Consider the following 18,329-nt stretch of genomic DNA (forward strand, 5'->3'; position numbering starts at 1 on the left):
TAGGAAGTTAGCAGAGGTTTGTATTTCTAATACATCCAGCTCTCCTATCTTTTTCTAAGAAGCTCCTAGAGACTAGAAGTGATCAGATTCAATCAAGAAGTGCAAGTCACAGCTACCATGTCCCCTTAACTGTATTAAAAAACAAAACAAAACAAAAAATGTGAAATTTGTTTATGTACCAACTGGGTTTTTTAAATAGGTAAAATAAAAGGTGCTTTTACCTGAAGATCTAGAGAGGGTACATTTTGCTTTCATAAACTAGTCTTAAATAAAATTTTCAACCAATTTAAACCTTAAAAACAAGAGCACACACCTGAGTAATGTTAATAAAATAACACATAAAAGTAAGGTAGGTTTGGGTTGCTTATTCCCGAGCAATATATGTTTTGTATGTGGGTGGAGATTAAGGATATAATTGAGCCATTAAGTTAGTTTTGTTTTCAAAGTGTTATTACTCATTGCCAATAATAAGTTATTGTTCAACTGAATATGTGGTGTAGTAGTTGGTAGTCAAATTCTAAAGATGTGGTGAGAAGAGAAAAAAATATTTTGAATAAGAGGTTACTGATACAAAAATTAAATAATATTCCTTAAAAAAACATGGTTCTGTTTTCCTCTTTAGATTTCAAAATTGGTATAATTAAACCACATTTAACAAAATAGATGGAATTCTATAGACTTTTCTTGACAGAAGTGCTGTAAAGGATATTTTAATAAAAATCTTAATTTTATTTCTTAACTAAAAATATTAAAGCCCCTAAGGGATTTAGCACAGATATTTAAAATTCTGAATCTGTGTGCAGGAAAAATTAAAAAACAGCCCCATTTTATAGAACCTGCATGTAATATCCTAAAATTATGTGGGTAAGTTTTTTTTTAACTTTGTTTTATATTAGCATGCAGTATTTTCTGTTTTATTTTGTCTTACAAAAATATTATGCATTATGGTATAGCAAAGTGATACAGAACTCAGGACACTTCACTTGATCACTTGATTCCAGCAGCTGGTATCTCAAAGGTAGTACATTTTATTTTATTGTAGTCTGAGATTGCTGACTACAAGAGATTAAACTGTAAGTATATTCGAATGTTTTCTCATAATAAATTGCTCTCAAGTGAATGATAAATATGAGATAAAACAAAGAAATAATATTTTTAGAGAATCCTTGAGAAAATTTATGGACAATACTTAATAGTTTCTGCCTAGTTTTTTTCTATCTCTCTAAGAAATTTGACTCTCAAAGACATGAGAGTCAAAATGTTTTATTTGATCTTCCAAATTTGAATAAAGAATGATTTATCACCAAATTATTTTTGGCATATTTTTTTCAAAATGTAAATTAGAGATCAGAATTATAAAATTTATATATTCCATCCTCTGTACTATTTTTTCTTCAACCATTTGGGGAAACTAGCCACATAGTGGCTAATCAAGATATATATTAAAATATATGTTTTTGGTTTTCAATATAATATGGTAGAGGAAATTTCTTAAACAAGGAATAAATTTTTCTGACAATTTAACCTTCTAAACTTTTCTACCAATTTACTTTTTAAATAGTGAGTTTCTTTTAATATATAAATAATAGTATTAGTAGGACTATGTATATGTGGTAGGTTTATCTCTCACTTTTAGATTTGGTAGCAATAATATTTGCAATTTTGTAACTAATTACATTTAAGATTTTGTTATCTGAATAGATGTTCAAAAAAAATTTATTGAATGCCCTTACCACACCTTACTTTTTAATAGAGACCATGAAAAATAAAGAAAGAAATTATTGCTCTGATGCTCTCAAGGAACTGTAATGTACTAACTGAAAATTATTTGTATATTGATGTGAGATGATATTATGTAAAACACTTTCAGATTTTGAGGCTATGCAAGTCTTAGAACACCAGATTTGCAAGCATTACTTTCAACATCAGTACTCCTACAGAGCTCCACCAAGAATTGGTTCTCTATGAAAGCTGTGACTGAATGTTTCATTGCATAATATGAGAAATCTTTTGAAATGCACTCTTCACTTTCCTTCATATTTCATAATTACATCATTTTTTTTTCTTTATACTTTCCTAATTTCTACTTTCATCGTGCATTTTTCCACACCACACCCTCACTTGGTTCTCTTTTCAGGACATTTTTGGGAGATAAAAACATAGAAAATTAAAAAATAAAATCAAACCCTTCTGTTTTGGCCTCTAAGTAGTATGTTTCTCTCAGTGCATCAGAAGTATAATGCTTATTTTTTTTCATAACCTTTTTGGTGGAAAACTATTCTGATGCTTTATCTTTTAGGTTGTTTCCTTTGGTAAAAAAGGAAAAAATTTGAGGACAAGAACAATTCGTTTTATAGTTCTTCACTTTAGAGATTCAACAATGAGCTGGATATCAAGTAATTAAGTTATTTATTTCAAATGAAAAATTCTAACAAACACCAGAAATGAACCTCTATGGTATTTATAAAATATTCCTTTTCATAACTTGCCCTTGAAATATCTTTTAATTTCAGTTGACCTATATACATCCACATGTGATAGTTCCAAGTGCTCTTTTTCAACTATTTGGTTAATTTTTCTTGAAAAACATGAATTTAAAGTCCTATATATAAGATATATTAAATATCTTTAAATAGGATACAAAGTTCAAATTTTGAACTCCTGAAATGCTGAAATAGTTTATATTTTTTGTTTAGGAAGTGACTTTTCTCTCTCCTCTGACACTTAGACTAATGACCTAGGTTCGAGTGCCCTATCTTTTATGATTTGTGAATAAATTATTTTCAGATAACTTTGGTTATATTAGCTGTGAAATGTAATTCTAATATAATTAATATTTGTTAAATTCTTTAGTGTCTCAGAAAGTATATTTGTTATTTCATGGATGGTAACTGATCCAATTAATAAGGAAAAAGTCACTGACTTTTAAGAACAAATAGACCATTGATCTATTAACTGGAGTTTCAAAAACTTCAGAAAAAGCCCTTGAACAGCCTTTAAGTTATAGGTGAGACTAGATCTGTAATTTGTATCAGATTTTCCAATGTCTTCCTAATTCTAATAGTACAGGTATAATCTAGTATTATTTTGCCCTCAGAGAGAAAGAAGATTCTTAAGTTTTTTATTTATGTACTGTTGCAATATGGCTTTCTTAACCCTTGCCTTGTATGTCCATGTCTCTTCATTTTTATAAACCTATTTTATTTTGTTTTATTTTATTTTATTTTGGTCAACTGGTTAGAAACACAGAAATATTTTTGGTAGTTGTTAATTCTCCAGGGCTAAAGAAACAGGATATTTATCCTCGTTTTAATCTTTAGAAAAGAAATTTTCTTCTACTTTGCAAATAATGCTTCAATTAAGGACTTCATTAAACATAACTCATATATTCTTCATTCTTATTGAAGCTTGCCATTTTTGAAAAAGAAAGTATCGGATGAAATAACATATGCTGAAGATACTGCTAATTCAATTGCACTTCTGGGTGAGTTGAGATGATAGGCCCTACTGACAAGAAGGAAATAGCTCTTGCACAAAGTTTCACTAAGGATACTTCTTCTCCAAATCTAGGCTCTTTTCTTGTTAGGAATTAATCACAGTGTGCTTGGTGACGTTGTTTGTATTATCTTCTACTCAGGTGTTTCATTATACCAACAGGATTTTTTGTTCCTTAATTTTAAGGACTGGCAGATACTTATTTGCACTTATTTGTCTTGATGTTATATATTTAGTTTGATGAAATGTTTGGTGACATTTTTTTTGTAAATCAGAAGTATGTGTTCCTCTCTTTCAGTAATCACAAAAATATTTTCATCTTTGAACTCTAATCATTGCTTGAACCTAACTGATTGCTGGAATTGTTAGCAATTCTAACAATTTAGCAAGGGCCAAATTGTTCATTAAATAATTTAAAGTCTTAAATAAAATCATAAAATGGTGGGATATTGGGAGCTTTAGTATAATATACATAACGATGCCTGTGTTTTTGTATACAAAAATATGAAAAATATTGTAAGCAGGTTTCATATTTGGGTTATTGCTCAGTTTTCTAGAGAAAGAAAATAATAATTTTTTAGAAATGAGATCAAACACTATAGCGCCTTGAATCAGCCCCTGAGACATAACAGCATGTTCCCAAAACAAATCCCACATTAAATTTATGCTTATTAATTTAGGTCTTTGTACAGGAGAAATAAAAGATACACAAATGGCCTAACAAATTAAAAATAAATATTTACTGAATAGTTATGTTCCCAGCATTATACTCCATACTGAAAGATGATAGAAACTAATATAAGTAAAAGGCATTTAAAATTTTTAACATAGACACTAACACTTTTATATCTAAATAAATTTCATAATCTTCAACTGTAGATACTTTGGGAGGAATTATTATGGCCTAAAGTGGGTGAAGGTATCAAGGAAATTAGAATAAACATGGGGAGTTCAGTAAGATGACCTTAAGGAGCAGGAAGACTAGAAACTAATGGGAAACTTTAATTCTGTGAATCTCTCATCAGTGGAAATTTACAGTGAGAAGCCAACCTAGAAGAGGATATGATAGTATTAACAGATAAAAAGTGTAGGTTTGGTTGATAACATTTAAAAAATCTCTGTTGCCCTTATTATTTGTAAATATGCATTTGTATAATAAATACATGGAGCTTTTTTACTGTGTCAGTCTACTCTTTGCTGAATGCCTGCCTACAGAACATATTACTGTCTCATTTGAGGGCAGTATGAACTCTTAGCTTAAAATGAGCTCCTTTCACTGATTACTTACCGTAAGTACTGCTGCTCTGTCCCTCATTTTTTTAATTGCTGGAACCATGAGTTTAAACTAAAATAATTGTAGTACAAAGTTTTGAACAAAGGCTATTCATTTTTAGTAACTTCCAGTTTCTACTATGTACTAGTAAATTATATTACTTTTTCTTCTAAATGATAGATATTTCTGAATTAAGAACAGGATTCTGGAAACATATGAAGGAAAAAGTTGGTACTCTGCCCTGAGATTATAAACAGGAAACTATGAGAGATGATCTAAACCTACAGGAACTAAAAGGGTGGTGAAGCAGACGAGAAACCTTAGAATTTCCCATAAACTTGAACGTTTGGATAGTTTTATTAGAAAAGTTTTGTTGTTCCTGTTGCCTAATTTTTTTCAAAACATAGTGAGTTTTCAACTTCAAAGGATGGGTCCAAAAAAATTAAGAGAATAATTTTGAACCTATCTGGTTTTTTAAGTGCTAGCTTTTGCTGATAGATTCTTCTCAAGCTAGGGTGAGCCTTTCCTACGTGCTCCCTCCTGTCTGCTTGTTTCCCCACCCACTGGCTACCCCCAGAGATAAACATTATGCAAAGCCTAATGCAAAACACAAGTCTTCAAGGCACACCTAATTATCTCTTTCCCTCAGAGAATCCAAGCAGATCTGCTTCAGTCCTGAAGCTGATATTCCTGACTCCAGTTGTCCTCAGGCTCCCAGAGGACATTCTGGATCATTTCCAGAATCCTACTGATCATTTTCAGATTCTCTTAGGGATCATACTTGTAGGACTTCATCAGAGCAGATACAATCCAGTTTGAAATATAGACTGAAGCCAATTCAGAAGTAGTTTAAATATGACTGAAAAGGAATATTCCCTATCCTCCATCCCCACCACAATAACCTGAACATAAAACCTGCAGGGCAAAGACTGCCTAGAAACTCACTGTCTTCCAGTCTGTCAATAAACTGAGGGAGCAAAGCTCACTTGGAACTTCTCTAAGCAAAGGATGCATTATGAGAGGCAACAGATTACTGACTCTCTAGTTAGGGAGGAAAAGTCTCAGCCCTTTTCTCATACTAACGCATTTAATTCTCACAGCAATCTTTAAAGTGGTAACTATTGTTATACCATTTTATAGATGAGAAAACTAAAAGATACAAGTTTATACAGGTAGTAAGTGGCAGAGCCAGGATTTAATCTTAGACAATCTAGTTCTAGCATTTATGCTGCTAATTACCATTCTTTTCTTCCTGGGAAGGAGAGACTGAGTTGATTGAGGGGCCAAGTGTTACAACGATAGATATTCAGGGTGTTTTGTGCATGCATGTGCACGCACGTGTGTGTGTGTGTGTGTGTGTGTATAAAATTACATTATCCAGTTTGAATCTCTGATGATATTTTTAATCATGTTACTAACACTGTATGCTTAAAACTGCAAATAAACTTACGGCACTGTTATTGAATAGCATTTGTTTATCTTTCTGGCAGGTGACTTGATGATAATACCAAGTTCTGAATTGAGGATACAAATTTGTAAGTGTATTATTGACTTTTATCATGCAAAACCACCAAAGCAGCATATTACAGGTAAAGTTTTCAATAGTCTTTCAGTAATAACTTATGTCTTTATAAAATAGAACAGTCTTTCTCATTTCTCTTTGAACTTGGAAAGACAGAGTGGGATCATAAATGCAACACATCGGGCTTTCCTGGTGATGCAGGGGTTAAGAATCCACCTGCCAATACAGGGGATATGGGTTCGAGCCCTGATCTGGAAAGATCCCAGATCTAGGCCACAACTACTGAGCCTGAGCTCTAGCGCTCATGCTCTGCAACAAGAGAAGCCAGGACAATGAGAAGCCCACGCACTGCAACGAAGAGTAGCCCCCGCTCACCACAACTAGAGAAAGCCCGCGTGCAGTGAAGACCCAACCCAGCCAAAAATAAAAATTAATTAATTAATTATTTTAAAATAAATAAATGCAACACATCAAAACAGTTCTTTTGGTAGTCTCAAACTCTTCAGTCATTTTAAACAAAAAAATTTATGTATTTTTTTCAACTTTAGATTTTTCTGATGCTAAATATAACAGAATTTTTAAAGTCATACCCAAGTTAGTTTAATTATAATTATTACTATTAATGTTATTTAATACTGTTGATAATATTATTATTTTCTAACATTTATAATTATTCATAATCTCTGTCCCACCCAACTAGATGTTAAATTCCTAATGCTAATAACATTCTCTACCATGTTTGGAAAAAGAGTTCTGCATGTTACAGCTAAGGGATCATAATATATAATGATAAAATGAGTCACACTGAAATGGGTGGTATCAAGATAGAGGGCACTTGCAATGTAGAGGATATAATGTTACTTAGGACATACTTCCTACCTTCATAGTTTCTGTAATTCATAATCAATCTAGGAAAGGAGAGAAGATATAAAATACATTTTTAATTTATATGTTCCTTTAAATGGGTGGCAATAAGACTGGTAGAAAAGAAAGCTAACTTATGAATAGGGAAAAATGGGAGGACATATGAAGTAGAGAAATGAGTAAAGAAATTATTAACTGTCAGATTTGAGCTATTGAGATAAACAGGAGAAGGTGTTTGGTAGATAGTAGACATTGGATACTAAAAGCAGAGACCAGAAATACAGGTTTGAAATTCACCCAAATAGAGATGAAAATTGAAACCATCAGGGTGCTTGAGTTTTCCAGGAGATAAAGCATGTAAGCAGCAAGGGACCAAGAACAGCAACATGGAGAGTGCCCATATTGAGATCTGGGGAAAAACAAAACAAAACAAAAAGCAATCCAAAGAAACTGGCAATGAAGGAAGGTTCAGAGAGGAGGAGGAAAAGCTAAAGACTGCCATGTCTTGTGTGCCAGTGAATGAAATGTTTGATGAAGGAAGTAGTGGTCTCAGTGTCAAATACTGTAGAGGCTTCTGTAATTGAGGAATGAAAACGCCAACTGATGTGATATCTGAAAAGTTGTAGTTCATTTTTGGCAGATCTATTGCCATAAAGTGGTCAGGGCAGATACAGGACTAAAGAATGAGAGGATTGTGAGAACAGAGGCAGTGAATGCAGACTTATATATTAAAATCAGATGGAGAAGAAAAAAAAAGGAAGATGGAGAACAATTCAACTGGTAGCAAAATCAAAGATATTTGGTTTTGTTATTATTTATAATTTTTAGGATAGGGAAAAATGAAGTTTTCCCCTATAGGCAGAGGAATAAGAAGCTAGTACATGGAAAATTGGAGGGTGGAATTCCCAAAGAAGGCATGAGAGGATGGAATTAAGAGCACAAGTTTAGGGTTAACCTAGGCAATATATACACAGTCTTTTTAAAATAGAAAGAAAGGGAGACAAATGATATATAAAATATGACAGAGGAGTTAAGGTGCAGAGAAGTGAGGTTGATCTTAATTTGACCAGGCTCTGAAAATTGGGAATCTTAGGCAATGCTCTCACTAGCTGTCACACAGTTGGTTTCAGGTGATGGGCATGGCAGGATAGCTGGGACCACAGCTGAAAAGTCCTCAGTAGAGCAATAGTAAGAGACGTAGCCCTGGAGACAGGAATCAGGTCCATGAGCCTTAATATTACTATATCCTTCTGTAGAAATGTAAACTCAATATATAAAGATACAGTAAGTATAAAGTACATTTTGGTTGGTCCATGCATATGACAGGCTATTATGCAAATAAAATTACTATTTGGGAAAATATAGAATGAGAAAAGGCTTACAATAAAATCTTTAGTGGCTGCAGTTGAATGTAAAATTCTGCATATAGTATATTGTTAAAGTTATATGCATACATTAAAAATATCAGTAAGAAATATACCAGATTTACAATAATCTGTAACATAGTAGCTGCTTAATAGATCAAAAAAAACAAAAGAAATATACCAGAATGTTAAGGTTGTTCTCTCTGGATGGTGAAATTCTGCAACTTGTGGTTTTCTCTTTATATTTTTTAAATGCCTAAAGTGAGTAGCTAGGGCCTTACCATAGAGAACCCATCACAGGAGTGGACAGGGCCTTGTCCAGGGCTAAAGATCAAATTCAGAAAGACAAGACAAACTGACAGACATCTCAGAACTATGGCAAAGTTAAAGAATCTAGTTGGTCTCAAAAGTCAAGAAGTCAGGGAGGTAGATAAGTATATCACTAAGAGAGAAAATTGCGTCTCACGTGAGCAGGTACCCTCTGATGTGTATTTAATCTCTCTAGTTGAGTGTAGCTGGTCAGGTACCTGTGCAGCTGTATCAAAGGAGAGGTGGTGTTTCTCACAGGCGCTACAGCAGAAGGAAATTATTATAAGACATGTCGCCAAGAATCAAACTTCCCTAAGATACCATTTTCACTAGCATTTATCAGAACAGCATTATATTTTCACCTCTTATTTCATCACCAAATTACGTAATTATGGTCCCTTGAAAGCACTAAAGTAATGTATTGACTTGAATAGTGAAAACATTTAGTATTTGTAATCATGCCATTTTCCTTTATGGAAAGGTATATCTAGAGAAAAGAAATATTGTTCTTTTTTAGAATTTAAGATATGCCTCCAACTCTGCAGTCCTATTTCAAATGCTACACCAGGGATCAGCAAACTATGGACCCCAGGCCAAAATTGGCCCTCTGTAAATAAACTTTTATTGGAACACAGCCATGCCCACTTATTTTTGTATGGTTTATGCCTGCTTTCATGCTATGGTAGCAGAGTTGAGTATTTGAGAGAGAAATCTTATAACCTACAAAGCCTAAAATACTGATACCTGGCCTTTTATAGAAGTTTGCCAATCCCTGTGCTATACCATTTTAACATGCCATACACTTTTTAAAAGTTTCTGGTGTTGCTGTTGTTTAATGTTTACTCATTCTTTTGTTTAATGTAGATGATTACTATGTGAAATAACTGTACATACTTATTCACTAATTGTTGTTAGGTTACCAGCAGGCTGGTTCATCATATAAGATTAAAATGGCTGAAGTTGGAGGATTGGCAAAAACAATGGTCCAGTCATTGGTGTTGTTTGAAAATCAACTTGTTGAGAAACTTTGGTTACTTAAAACTCTACAACATCTCTCAGCTTCTGGTTTGTATATTATTGTACATATTTGAACACTTCATTCTCAACTATTTTTGTTTTTATCTAGTAATGTCAAGGCTGTACAGCATAAATAATTTTAAAATTTATTTTCAGAAGTTAATTGTACTTTAATGGTGAAAGCACAAGCAGCCAGTGGAATCTGTGCTCACCTCAATGACCCAGATCCCTCTGGACAGCTTCTATTTCGTTCATCCGAAATACTTTGGAACTTATTGGAAAAATCTTCAAAAGAAGAAATCATACAACAGCTTAGTAACTTGGAATGTTTGCTGTAAGTATATGTGGTTAGATAGGAATTTTTAACCTTAAAACGATAGCCAGTGACATAACTAATTTTTTTTTTAATTTATGTTCAGTTAGGCTTTTGATTTATGTAATGGCTATGTTTCAGGACATTTTTTTTGTACCATGGTATAAATGCATCTGCACAATAACAAGTCTTTTTTTTTTTCTATGTGGAAGGCTTTTAAAGTAGCTTGTTAACAAAACTAAATTATGTCCTTGAGTATGTATAAAGTAAAATTAGATATTTAAAAGAACTATTTCATTTGTTCATTTAGTAAACCTATTTTTGAGTACTTACTGTCTTCCAGATACTACAGTAAGCATTAGCAATAAAATATGAGTGAGCCTTTGAGTTACTTATTCATATATTCATCAAATAATTATTGTCTGCTCTGTGCCAAGTTCAGTACTAGGCTGTGGAAATACAACTGAAAACAATACAGAAATGGTCTCTGCTTTCACAGCATTTGCATTATGTTAAGAGAGAGAGACAAGTAAATAGGCAACTAAAAGAGAGCATACTAAATGTTATGAAAGAGATTACTGCAAGGTCCTTCATGTTCTCCTGAAGATGGTGGATCAGGACAGTTTTGTTTGCAAGCAACTGAACCCCCAACCCAACTGATATAAACCGAATAGGAAATTTTATGGGCTCATGTAACTACAAAGTCAAGGATAAAACTGGTTTCATGTGCAGCTGTATTCAAGGCTCAGCAAATATCAGGACTTGGGCCCTCTTCATCCCTCTGTACTATTTTCCACTGTGTTGGCTTTAGTCTCAAGATCCATATGGTAAGACCTACGAGGTCTAGCTTCACATAATCACAACCCCAAACCAAGCAGAAGATAAGACTTGCTATTCCAAAAGCTCAAATAAAATCCTTATAATTGAGTCCCTGTTGACCCTTAGTGGTCTGGTGTTGGCCATATGCCCATTTCAGAGTGAGTTACAGTGACAGAAAGAAGGAATGCTCTAACTCGCTTCCTTTTAGTTGAAGGCAGCTTTGCAAGACCAAAAGTGGGTAAAGAGTGAATGCCTAAATAAACATAAGGGTACTATTATCACAAGAAGGGCAAGTGGCTCCTAGAAGATAAAGCAACAAATGTCCATTGTACAGGGAACCTGACCCAGACTTGGAGAGTTAATCAGCACTTCCTAATAAACCCTAATCTGGTATCTGAATGATAAATGTGATTTAGCAACACAAGAGTTCTGCATGCAGAGAGCATCCTAGACAGGGGAACAGAAGTGAAAGAAGAATTTAGCAAAATCAAAAAATTTGAAAGAAATTCAATATAGTGAGAGCAAAAAGTACAGGGTAGAATAGTGAGAGATGAAGCTAACAATGTTAGCAGGGACTGTAACGTGAAAGGCCTGATAAGCCTTGGTAGGGAGGTAGGACTTTATCCTAAGAACAAAGAAAAGCCTTTAAGTATCAGTAATTTTAAAAAGGAAAATGACGTGATTGAATCTTTATTTTAGAGCAGTCACTTTGACCACCAGGTATAGATTGGACTGAGGGATTCTTATCTAGTCCCTCAGAGAACTAGAGGCAGATTTGTATAGAAAAGATTAGAAATATTTTGAAATGAGTAGTAAAATGTAAAAAGGGAGATTTTGTTGGTAGACACTTAGGTGGTATTTCCATAGAAATATGGCTTTAAAGATATGACTTCACTTTTTAGGGCTTTGAAGAAAGTATTTAAAAATCTGTTTACAAGAGGTCTTAGTCATTATGATCGTCAGCTTAGAAATGACATATTAGTGATCACAACAATTATATCTCAAAATCCTGGAGCACCAATGATTGTAAGTATGAATCAAATTGCATTTTAATTCTAATTGTGGAAGTGGTGGATGTGGGGGGAGGAGGGAGTCCTGAACTATGTTGTAACATTTATGTACTTTGTTGTAATGCCAAGTTATATTGTAATGTCATTATGGTCACCAGTATACTTGCACTCTGCCAGTTATTCTTTGCATCCCTTTGGAAGGTTGAGATCCTCCTCATGTATTATAATTTGCTCACAAATATAATTTACTCAGCTGGGCATAAGACCTAAATAGACATTTCTCCAAAGAAGACAAACAAACGGCCAACAGGCACATGAAAACATCCTCCTCATTGCTAATTATTAGAGAAATGCAAATCAAAACTACAGTAAGGTACCACCTCACACTGGTCAGAATGGCCATCATTAAAAAGTCTACAGAAAAACAGGGACTTCCCTGGTGGTCCAGTGGGTAAGGCTCTGTGCTTCCAATACAGGGGGCCCAGGTTCAATTCCTGGTCGGGGGTAGGGGAACTAGATCCTGCATGCATGCCATGATGAAGAGTTCGCATGCCACAACTAAGAGGTCTGCATGTCACAACTAAAAAGATCCCACATGCCGCAACTAAAGATCCAGCATGCCCTGGTGAAGATCCCACGTGCTGCAATTAAGACCCGGAGCAGCCAAAATAAATAAATATTAAAAAAAAAAGTCTACAAAAAACAAATGCTGGAGGGGGTGTGGAGAAAAGGGAACCCTCCTACACTGTTGGTGGGAATGTAAATTGGTGCAGCCACTATGGAAAACAGTATGGAGGTTCCTCAAAAAACTAAAAATAGAGTTGCCATATGCTCCAGCAATCCCACTTCTGGGCACATATCAGACGAAGCTATAATTTGAAAAGATACATGCACCCCTGTGTTCATAGCAGCACTATTTACAATAGCCAAGACATCAACAGATGAATGGATAAAGAAGATGTGGTATATATATACAATGGAATACTACTCAGCCATAAAAAGAATGAAATAATGCCATTTGCAGCAACATGGATGGACCTAGAGATTATCATACTAAGTCACACAGAGAAAGACAAATACCATATGATATCACTTATATGTGGAATCTAAAAACAACACAAATGAACATACCTATGAAACAGAAACAGACTCACAGATATAGAGAACAGACTTGTGGTTGCCGAGGGCGTGGGGGAGGGAAGGATTGGGAGTTTGGGATGAGCAGATGCAAACTATTATATCTAGGATGGATAAACAGCAAGGTCCTACTGTATAGCACAGGGAACTATATTCAGTATCTTATGATAAACCATAATGGAAAAGAATATGAAAAAGAATATATGTATAACTGAATCACTTTGCTGTACAGCAGAAATTAACACAACATTGTAAATCAACTAGATTTCAATAAAATTTTTTAAAACACCAAACAGTCAAGGAATTTATACTGTGCAAATGGGGAAAACGTCCTACATAGCTTCCTAGTCAAGGTTGTAATGTGTAGATGGGCCTATGTTTCTGTGGAAGCCCCTGGTCAGTCAATAAATTCTCATTAGCATCCTTGCAAACATTCAGGTGAATTCCATGAATGTGAGTCAATAGGAATAACATCTTCTCATTTTAAAGAAACCATATGGATCTTAAGGTAGTAGGAATATATAGTTGCCAACTCAAAAGCCCAAGGTTTGTCCCTATAAATTCTCCCTAATGTCCGAAGTCCAACTAGGATATCTCTGTCAGGAATGAGTTCCCTCACGCTGAAATGTTTTCTGGTCATTCTTCAGGGCTTTTCATGTTAAGTAGGAATTGTTTGTTGTCTCTTGACCAAACCTTTGACATATTTGAGAGTGGTTGGGGTCAGGGTGGGGAGCCAGGGGGTGTTTAAGAAGAAAAGCTGTTGAAAATAACTGTTTTCTTCCCTTCTTTCGTCCCTTGAAGGTATAGATAATGAATTACATAAGTTACTTCTAGCAGTACGTTTTGGGTTCTTACCAAATTTTAAACAGTATCTTGTAAAATATTCATAGAATAATGTAATATATTTTTTAGAACCTACAGAAGTAAGTTTAATATTAAATAAATTACAAGTTTATCTGGCTATATGCTTTTATTTTCTTTCTTTCATCCCTTATTATTAGTGCTTTATGAACTCAGATGAATGACAAGGAGAGTCTGATAAAAAAATACCTATATATTAAGTAAATATGGGCATCTGTAACTTAATTTCCATATAATTAATTCATCCTTCTGTTTATTTTGTGTATTTATATTAGGAGTGTGGCTTTACCAGGGATTTGATATTATTTGCAACATTTAATGAAGGTAAAAACCATAAAACTTTCAACTTATAATCATCTTAATGAGTCATACATCATTTCAGCTTTTATTTTACTCTGCCTTTTTTTTCCCCTCTCACAGTTAAAAGCCAAAATCCTTTGGTGAAAGGTCTTAAGTTTTCTAATTCCTATGAAGATTTTGAGTTGAAGAAATTGCTATTCAATATAATTGTGACCTTTTGTAAAGATTTATCTACTATACAGGTAAAAAGTAATCAAAATAAAAATTAAAATTATCTCACTTTGTAGTATAACTTTTTAAAAGCCACGGCTGCAAATCTTTCATCAGCCCATATATTTACCATAGAAGGTAACAAACTCGTATTCACTGGAATTTCACTTTTTCAAAATTCTTATCTATTAATGAACAGTGAATTTACCTAAATTTAAACCACATAAACCAAGGAAAAGCAGGAAAACCGTGGAGATTTATTTATATATTTAGAGCTCCTGAATAAGAGAACATAAACTGAAAGAAAATCCATATAGGCCCACCCAGCCTAATAGTCTATCTTTGACCATAGTAATGAGGGATGATTTTAATGCTGGAGGAAATTGCTCATCTCTATGCTGCCCATCTCAAACTGTATGAACCTGCTTTTTCTCCACACAAATCTAACCTCCTTATGTACATATTTTTATTACTCATGAATTATCTTAATACTTTATATCCTACATAAAGCATGGTGTAATTTGAAGAGCACTGGAAATGAATTTTACTTCTGTCTTATTGCCTACTAGCTGTATGGCCTTGGCAAAGTCACCTAAACTTTCTGAGGCTCAGTTCCTCCTTCTGTTGTGAGACTGAGATAAAGGCTTTTTAAACTATAAAGCAACAGAAACAAATATACTACTTACTAACAATTCCATTAGTTTAGTTATTACTGCATTAATTGAAATTTCATTTTAGTCTTAAAACTCTTTCAAGTTCCAAGGGAGGATTCATTCTATCAGTTTCATTAGTGATAATATAAATGTGGTATAATATGGTGGTTAAGGCTTTAGTCAGGTGGAATCCAGTGCTGTCACTTTCTAGCAATGGGATCTTGAATACATAGTTTAGAGTCTCTAAATTCCAGTTATCTCAACTTCAAAGTGGGGAAAACACCTATCTCATGGAATTATTATGAGGATTAAAAGAGCTAAAAACAATTTTTTTTGGTAATGCCACTTTGAAGCATATACTAAAAAATGCTCAGAAAAAAACTGTCTTTACAGTTATAACTTTATTATTCATATCAAAAATGTACACTCCATAGAAGCTAAATGTATTTTCTGAAATGCAATATAGAAAATCATTCAATAGAATATGGTTTATTATTATAGTGGCGTACTATATAACTATTAAAATGACAGATACAAAGATAAGAACATTTACACTATAGTTTATAAACCAATTTTATTTGACAACAAAGTCGAATGGCACAAAGACTGATAAGCTTCTTAAAGCACTATGTGAGCAATGGAATCAACTAATTTTTTTTCTGTCATATGTTTGTGTTTGTGGCTCAGTAATGGTAGTGATAATGAATACGTGTACTGTTATATGCAGTTCACAGAGTATTTCAAAAAAATTATCCACTTACTACTTACAGCAGTGCTAGAACTAATTGTTATTCTTGTTTTCTCAGTTCTAAATCTTGTGCTCTTTCCATGTGGAATAGTAGAAAATTTAGAAAAATTCATAGATTTATTGTGAAAAAATCTTTGTAGAATAATGCCAGATGAAAAGAAAATTGAATAGAATATAGCACATGGTGTGTTACTATCTTGTGAACCATAAAATATATATCAATCAGAATCAGCTATAATATTAACTTGATTGTCATATTATAATAGCTTTGCATTTTTGTTTTATTTTTATTGACATCATGGATTCAGTACAGTTTTAAAATTCTTGGCGTGTAATTAACTATGGCTTGTGACCTGACTGGTATTCACTGGATAGAGTATTTGTATAAGTTCTGTTGCCTATGCTTAAAAATAGCCATAGTCTATTATCATAACTTCAGACAAAATTGACTTCTTAAAGTATATATACAATTGAGTCTCTGAAATGTTTCCTTTAAGAAACAAAAGTAAGGAAGACAGAAATAACCACCAGTTTATTTGCTCTAAATTTTCGACTCCTGTGGTTTTATCGTAAGCGGGAGGTAAACTGCATATATAAGCAGCATAGATTAAAAAAACTAATACTTATTTTATATTATTGTCAGCCATAGAGTGTATATCCCAGAAAGGGGGATCATAGTGAACTGTTGTTATTAGTGAGTTTGGTTTTGGGTTTTTTTAATTTCTGGTACTTAACATAGCTTGGAATCTTTAGGAAGAAAGTATTTTGAAATGATCATCAATAACACATCAAATTGGAAATATTTTATTAAATTTTCTTATATTAAATAAAATTGTTTTAATTATGTTTCTAACATAGTACTTTTTGCCCTTTCTCATAGCTATTAATTGATGGTAAAGTTATTTTGGCTTTGTTTACCTATGTTAAAAAGCCTGAGAAACACAAAATAGTTGAATGGTCTGCAGCACAGTATGAAGAATTACAACTGCACGCAATTGCCACTTTGTCATCAGTGGCTCCTTTTTTAATAGACGAGTACATGTTGTATCAGGGAAATGCTCACGTCCTTGCATTTTTAGAATGGTGTGACAGTGAAGGTAAGTGGCCTTTCAGATTCCTGTCAAAATTCTAATCTACATATTTCAACTGAATGGCGGTGTAGAAAAAGAAATACAATTAAAAGGAGAACTAGTAGATCTGGCCTTCTGTGATCTTAATGTGTTTAAATGGTGTTTTAAGGAAAAAAGCCTGAGATTTCATTTATAGTCAGACATTAGTAAATGTTAGCATAGTTGATGCATACCTTTCAGTAAAATTAATCATTCATATAAACTGATTTAAATTTTTATATTAGGCCCATCCAATAATTATACTGTCCTGTAATATTTTAATTAATCATTCAACAAATATTTATTGAATGCCTACTAGTAACCATATATTGTTTTAGCTACTAACGAAACATTTATGTTCAAAATAAATGAAGTCCATACCTTCATGGAGCTTCAGATCTAGATCTCTAGCCACATGTAGTCTGCCAAGTTAGCAGAGCCCCAATTTGTATGAATATTTCATTTCAATTCTCATAATTCTTAGAAGGGAAATAAGAAATACATTCTTTTTTAAAAAAAAAATTGTAAGTAAGATACTGTATTCTTCTCTGGTAGTAACTTTGCTCTGGAAATAATTTTGTATGGTACATTTTCATTAGGTCAAGAATAGCACTCATCCATGAGGAAGAAAAAATTATAGCTTATTTTTATTCTCTAGTTTTTAATATGCTGAGTTACTAAATTTAGTCATGTTAAATTACTGTGCATTAAATAAAACAATTTTCCTGTCTCTCCTTTATATTATTTATGTTTACAGAAGTCTATAAGGCAAAAAAAAGGAAATGCTGCCTAACAAGAAGAAGTCTGATAGCTAACAGTTATTGAGTACCTACTGTGTGATAGGCCTTAACCCCCTCAGCAGTATTAAACCATTTAGGCCTCACAACAAATCTAGGAGTTATAGGTTCTATTATTAGCCCTGTTGGTCAGTGGGTAGAATTCAGAGAAGTTAAATAACTTGTTCCTTGCCACATAGTAAGTGATTTAATGCAGGCAGTCTAGCTCCAGAATCCACATTTCTAAACCTATACATACTACTGAGAACAGTATTTTGAACTTTTTTTTTTTAGCATTAAACAAAAAGCTACTTCTAAAAGAACCTTTCAAAGAAAACATATTATAACGAAGAAAGAGAACTTGCCTTGTTATTTATCAAGACTGACCATAAAGCTATAGTAATTAAAATTGTATGGTACTTGACCAGGCATAGACCAGTGGAATGGAATATATGGCAGGTTGGCATCATCAGAGATGATACTGCCAACCAATGAGAGAAGGTTGGTTCTCGGGCAGTTGGCCCTCCGTGTGAAAAAATAAAAATTAGA

At 33.3% G+C, this 18,329-nt stretch overlaps 1 protein-coding gene across 1 annotated transcript in view; it reads left to right on the top strand.

Moving 5' to 3' along the window:
- The window catches only part of CFAP69 (cilia and flagella associated protein 69), a 68,465-nt gene that overhangs the window by 20,277 nt on the left and 29,859 nt on the right, over nt 1-18,329 (top strand). Inside the window, exons 4-12 of the mRNA XM_060156076.1 lie at nt 755-864; nt 3,408-3,484; nt 6,259-6,357; nt 9,743-9,892; nt 10,001-10,178; nt 11,879-12,002; nt 14,260-14,308; nt 14,405-14,526; nt 16,776-16,992. Of these exons, the coding sequence (XP_060012059.1) occupies nt 755-864; nt 3,408-3,484; nt 6,259-6,357; nt 9,743-9,892; nt 10,001-10,178; nt 11,879-12,002; nt 14,260-14,308; nt 14,405-14,526; nt 16,776-16,992 (1,126 nt within the window). The remainder of the gene's footprint in view (nt 1-754; nt 865-3,407; nt 3,485-6,258; nt 6,358-9,742; nt 9,893-10,000; nt 10,179-11,878; nt 12,003-14,259; nt 14,309-14,404; nt 14,527-16,775; nt 16,993-18,329) is intronic.

Source organism: Lagenorhynchus albirostris, chromosome 8 (assembly GCF_949774975.1).
Source record: "Lagenorhynchus albirostris chromosome 8, mLagAlb1.1, whole genome shotgun sequence".
Classification (NCBI taxonomy): domain Eukaryota; kingdom Metazoa; phylum Chordata; class Mammalia; order Artiodactyla; family Delphinidae; genus Lagenorhynchus; species Lagenorhynchus albirostris.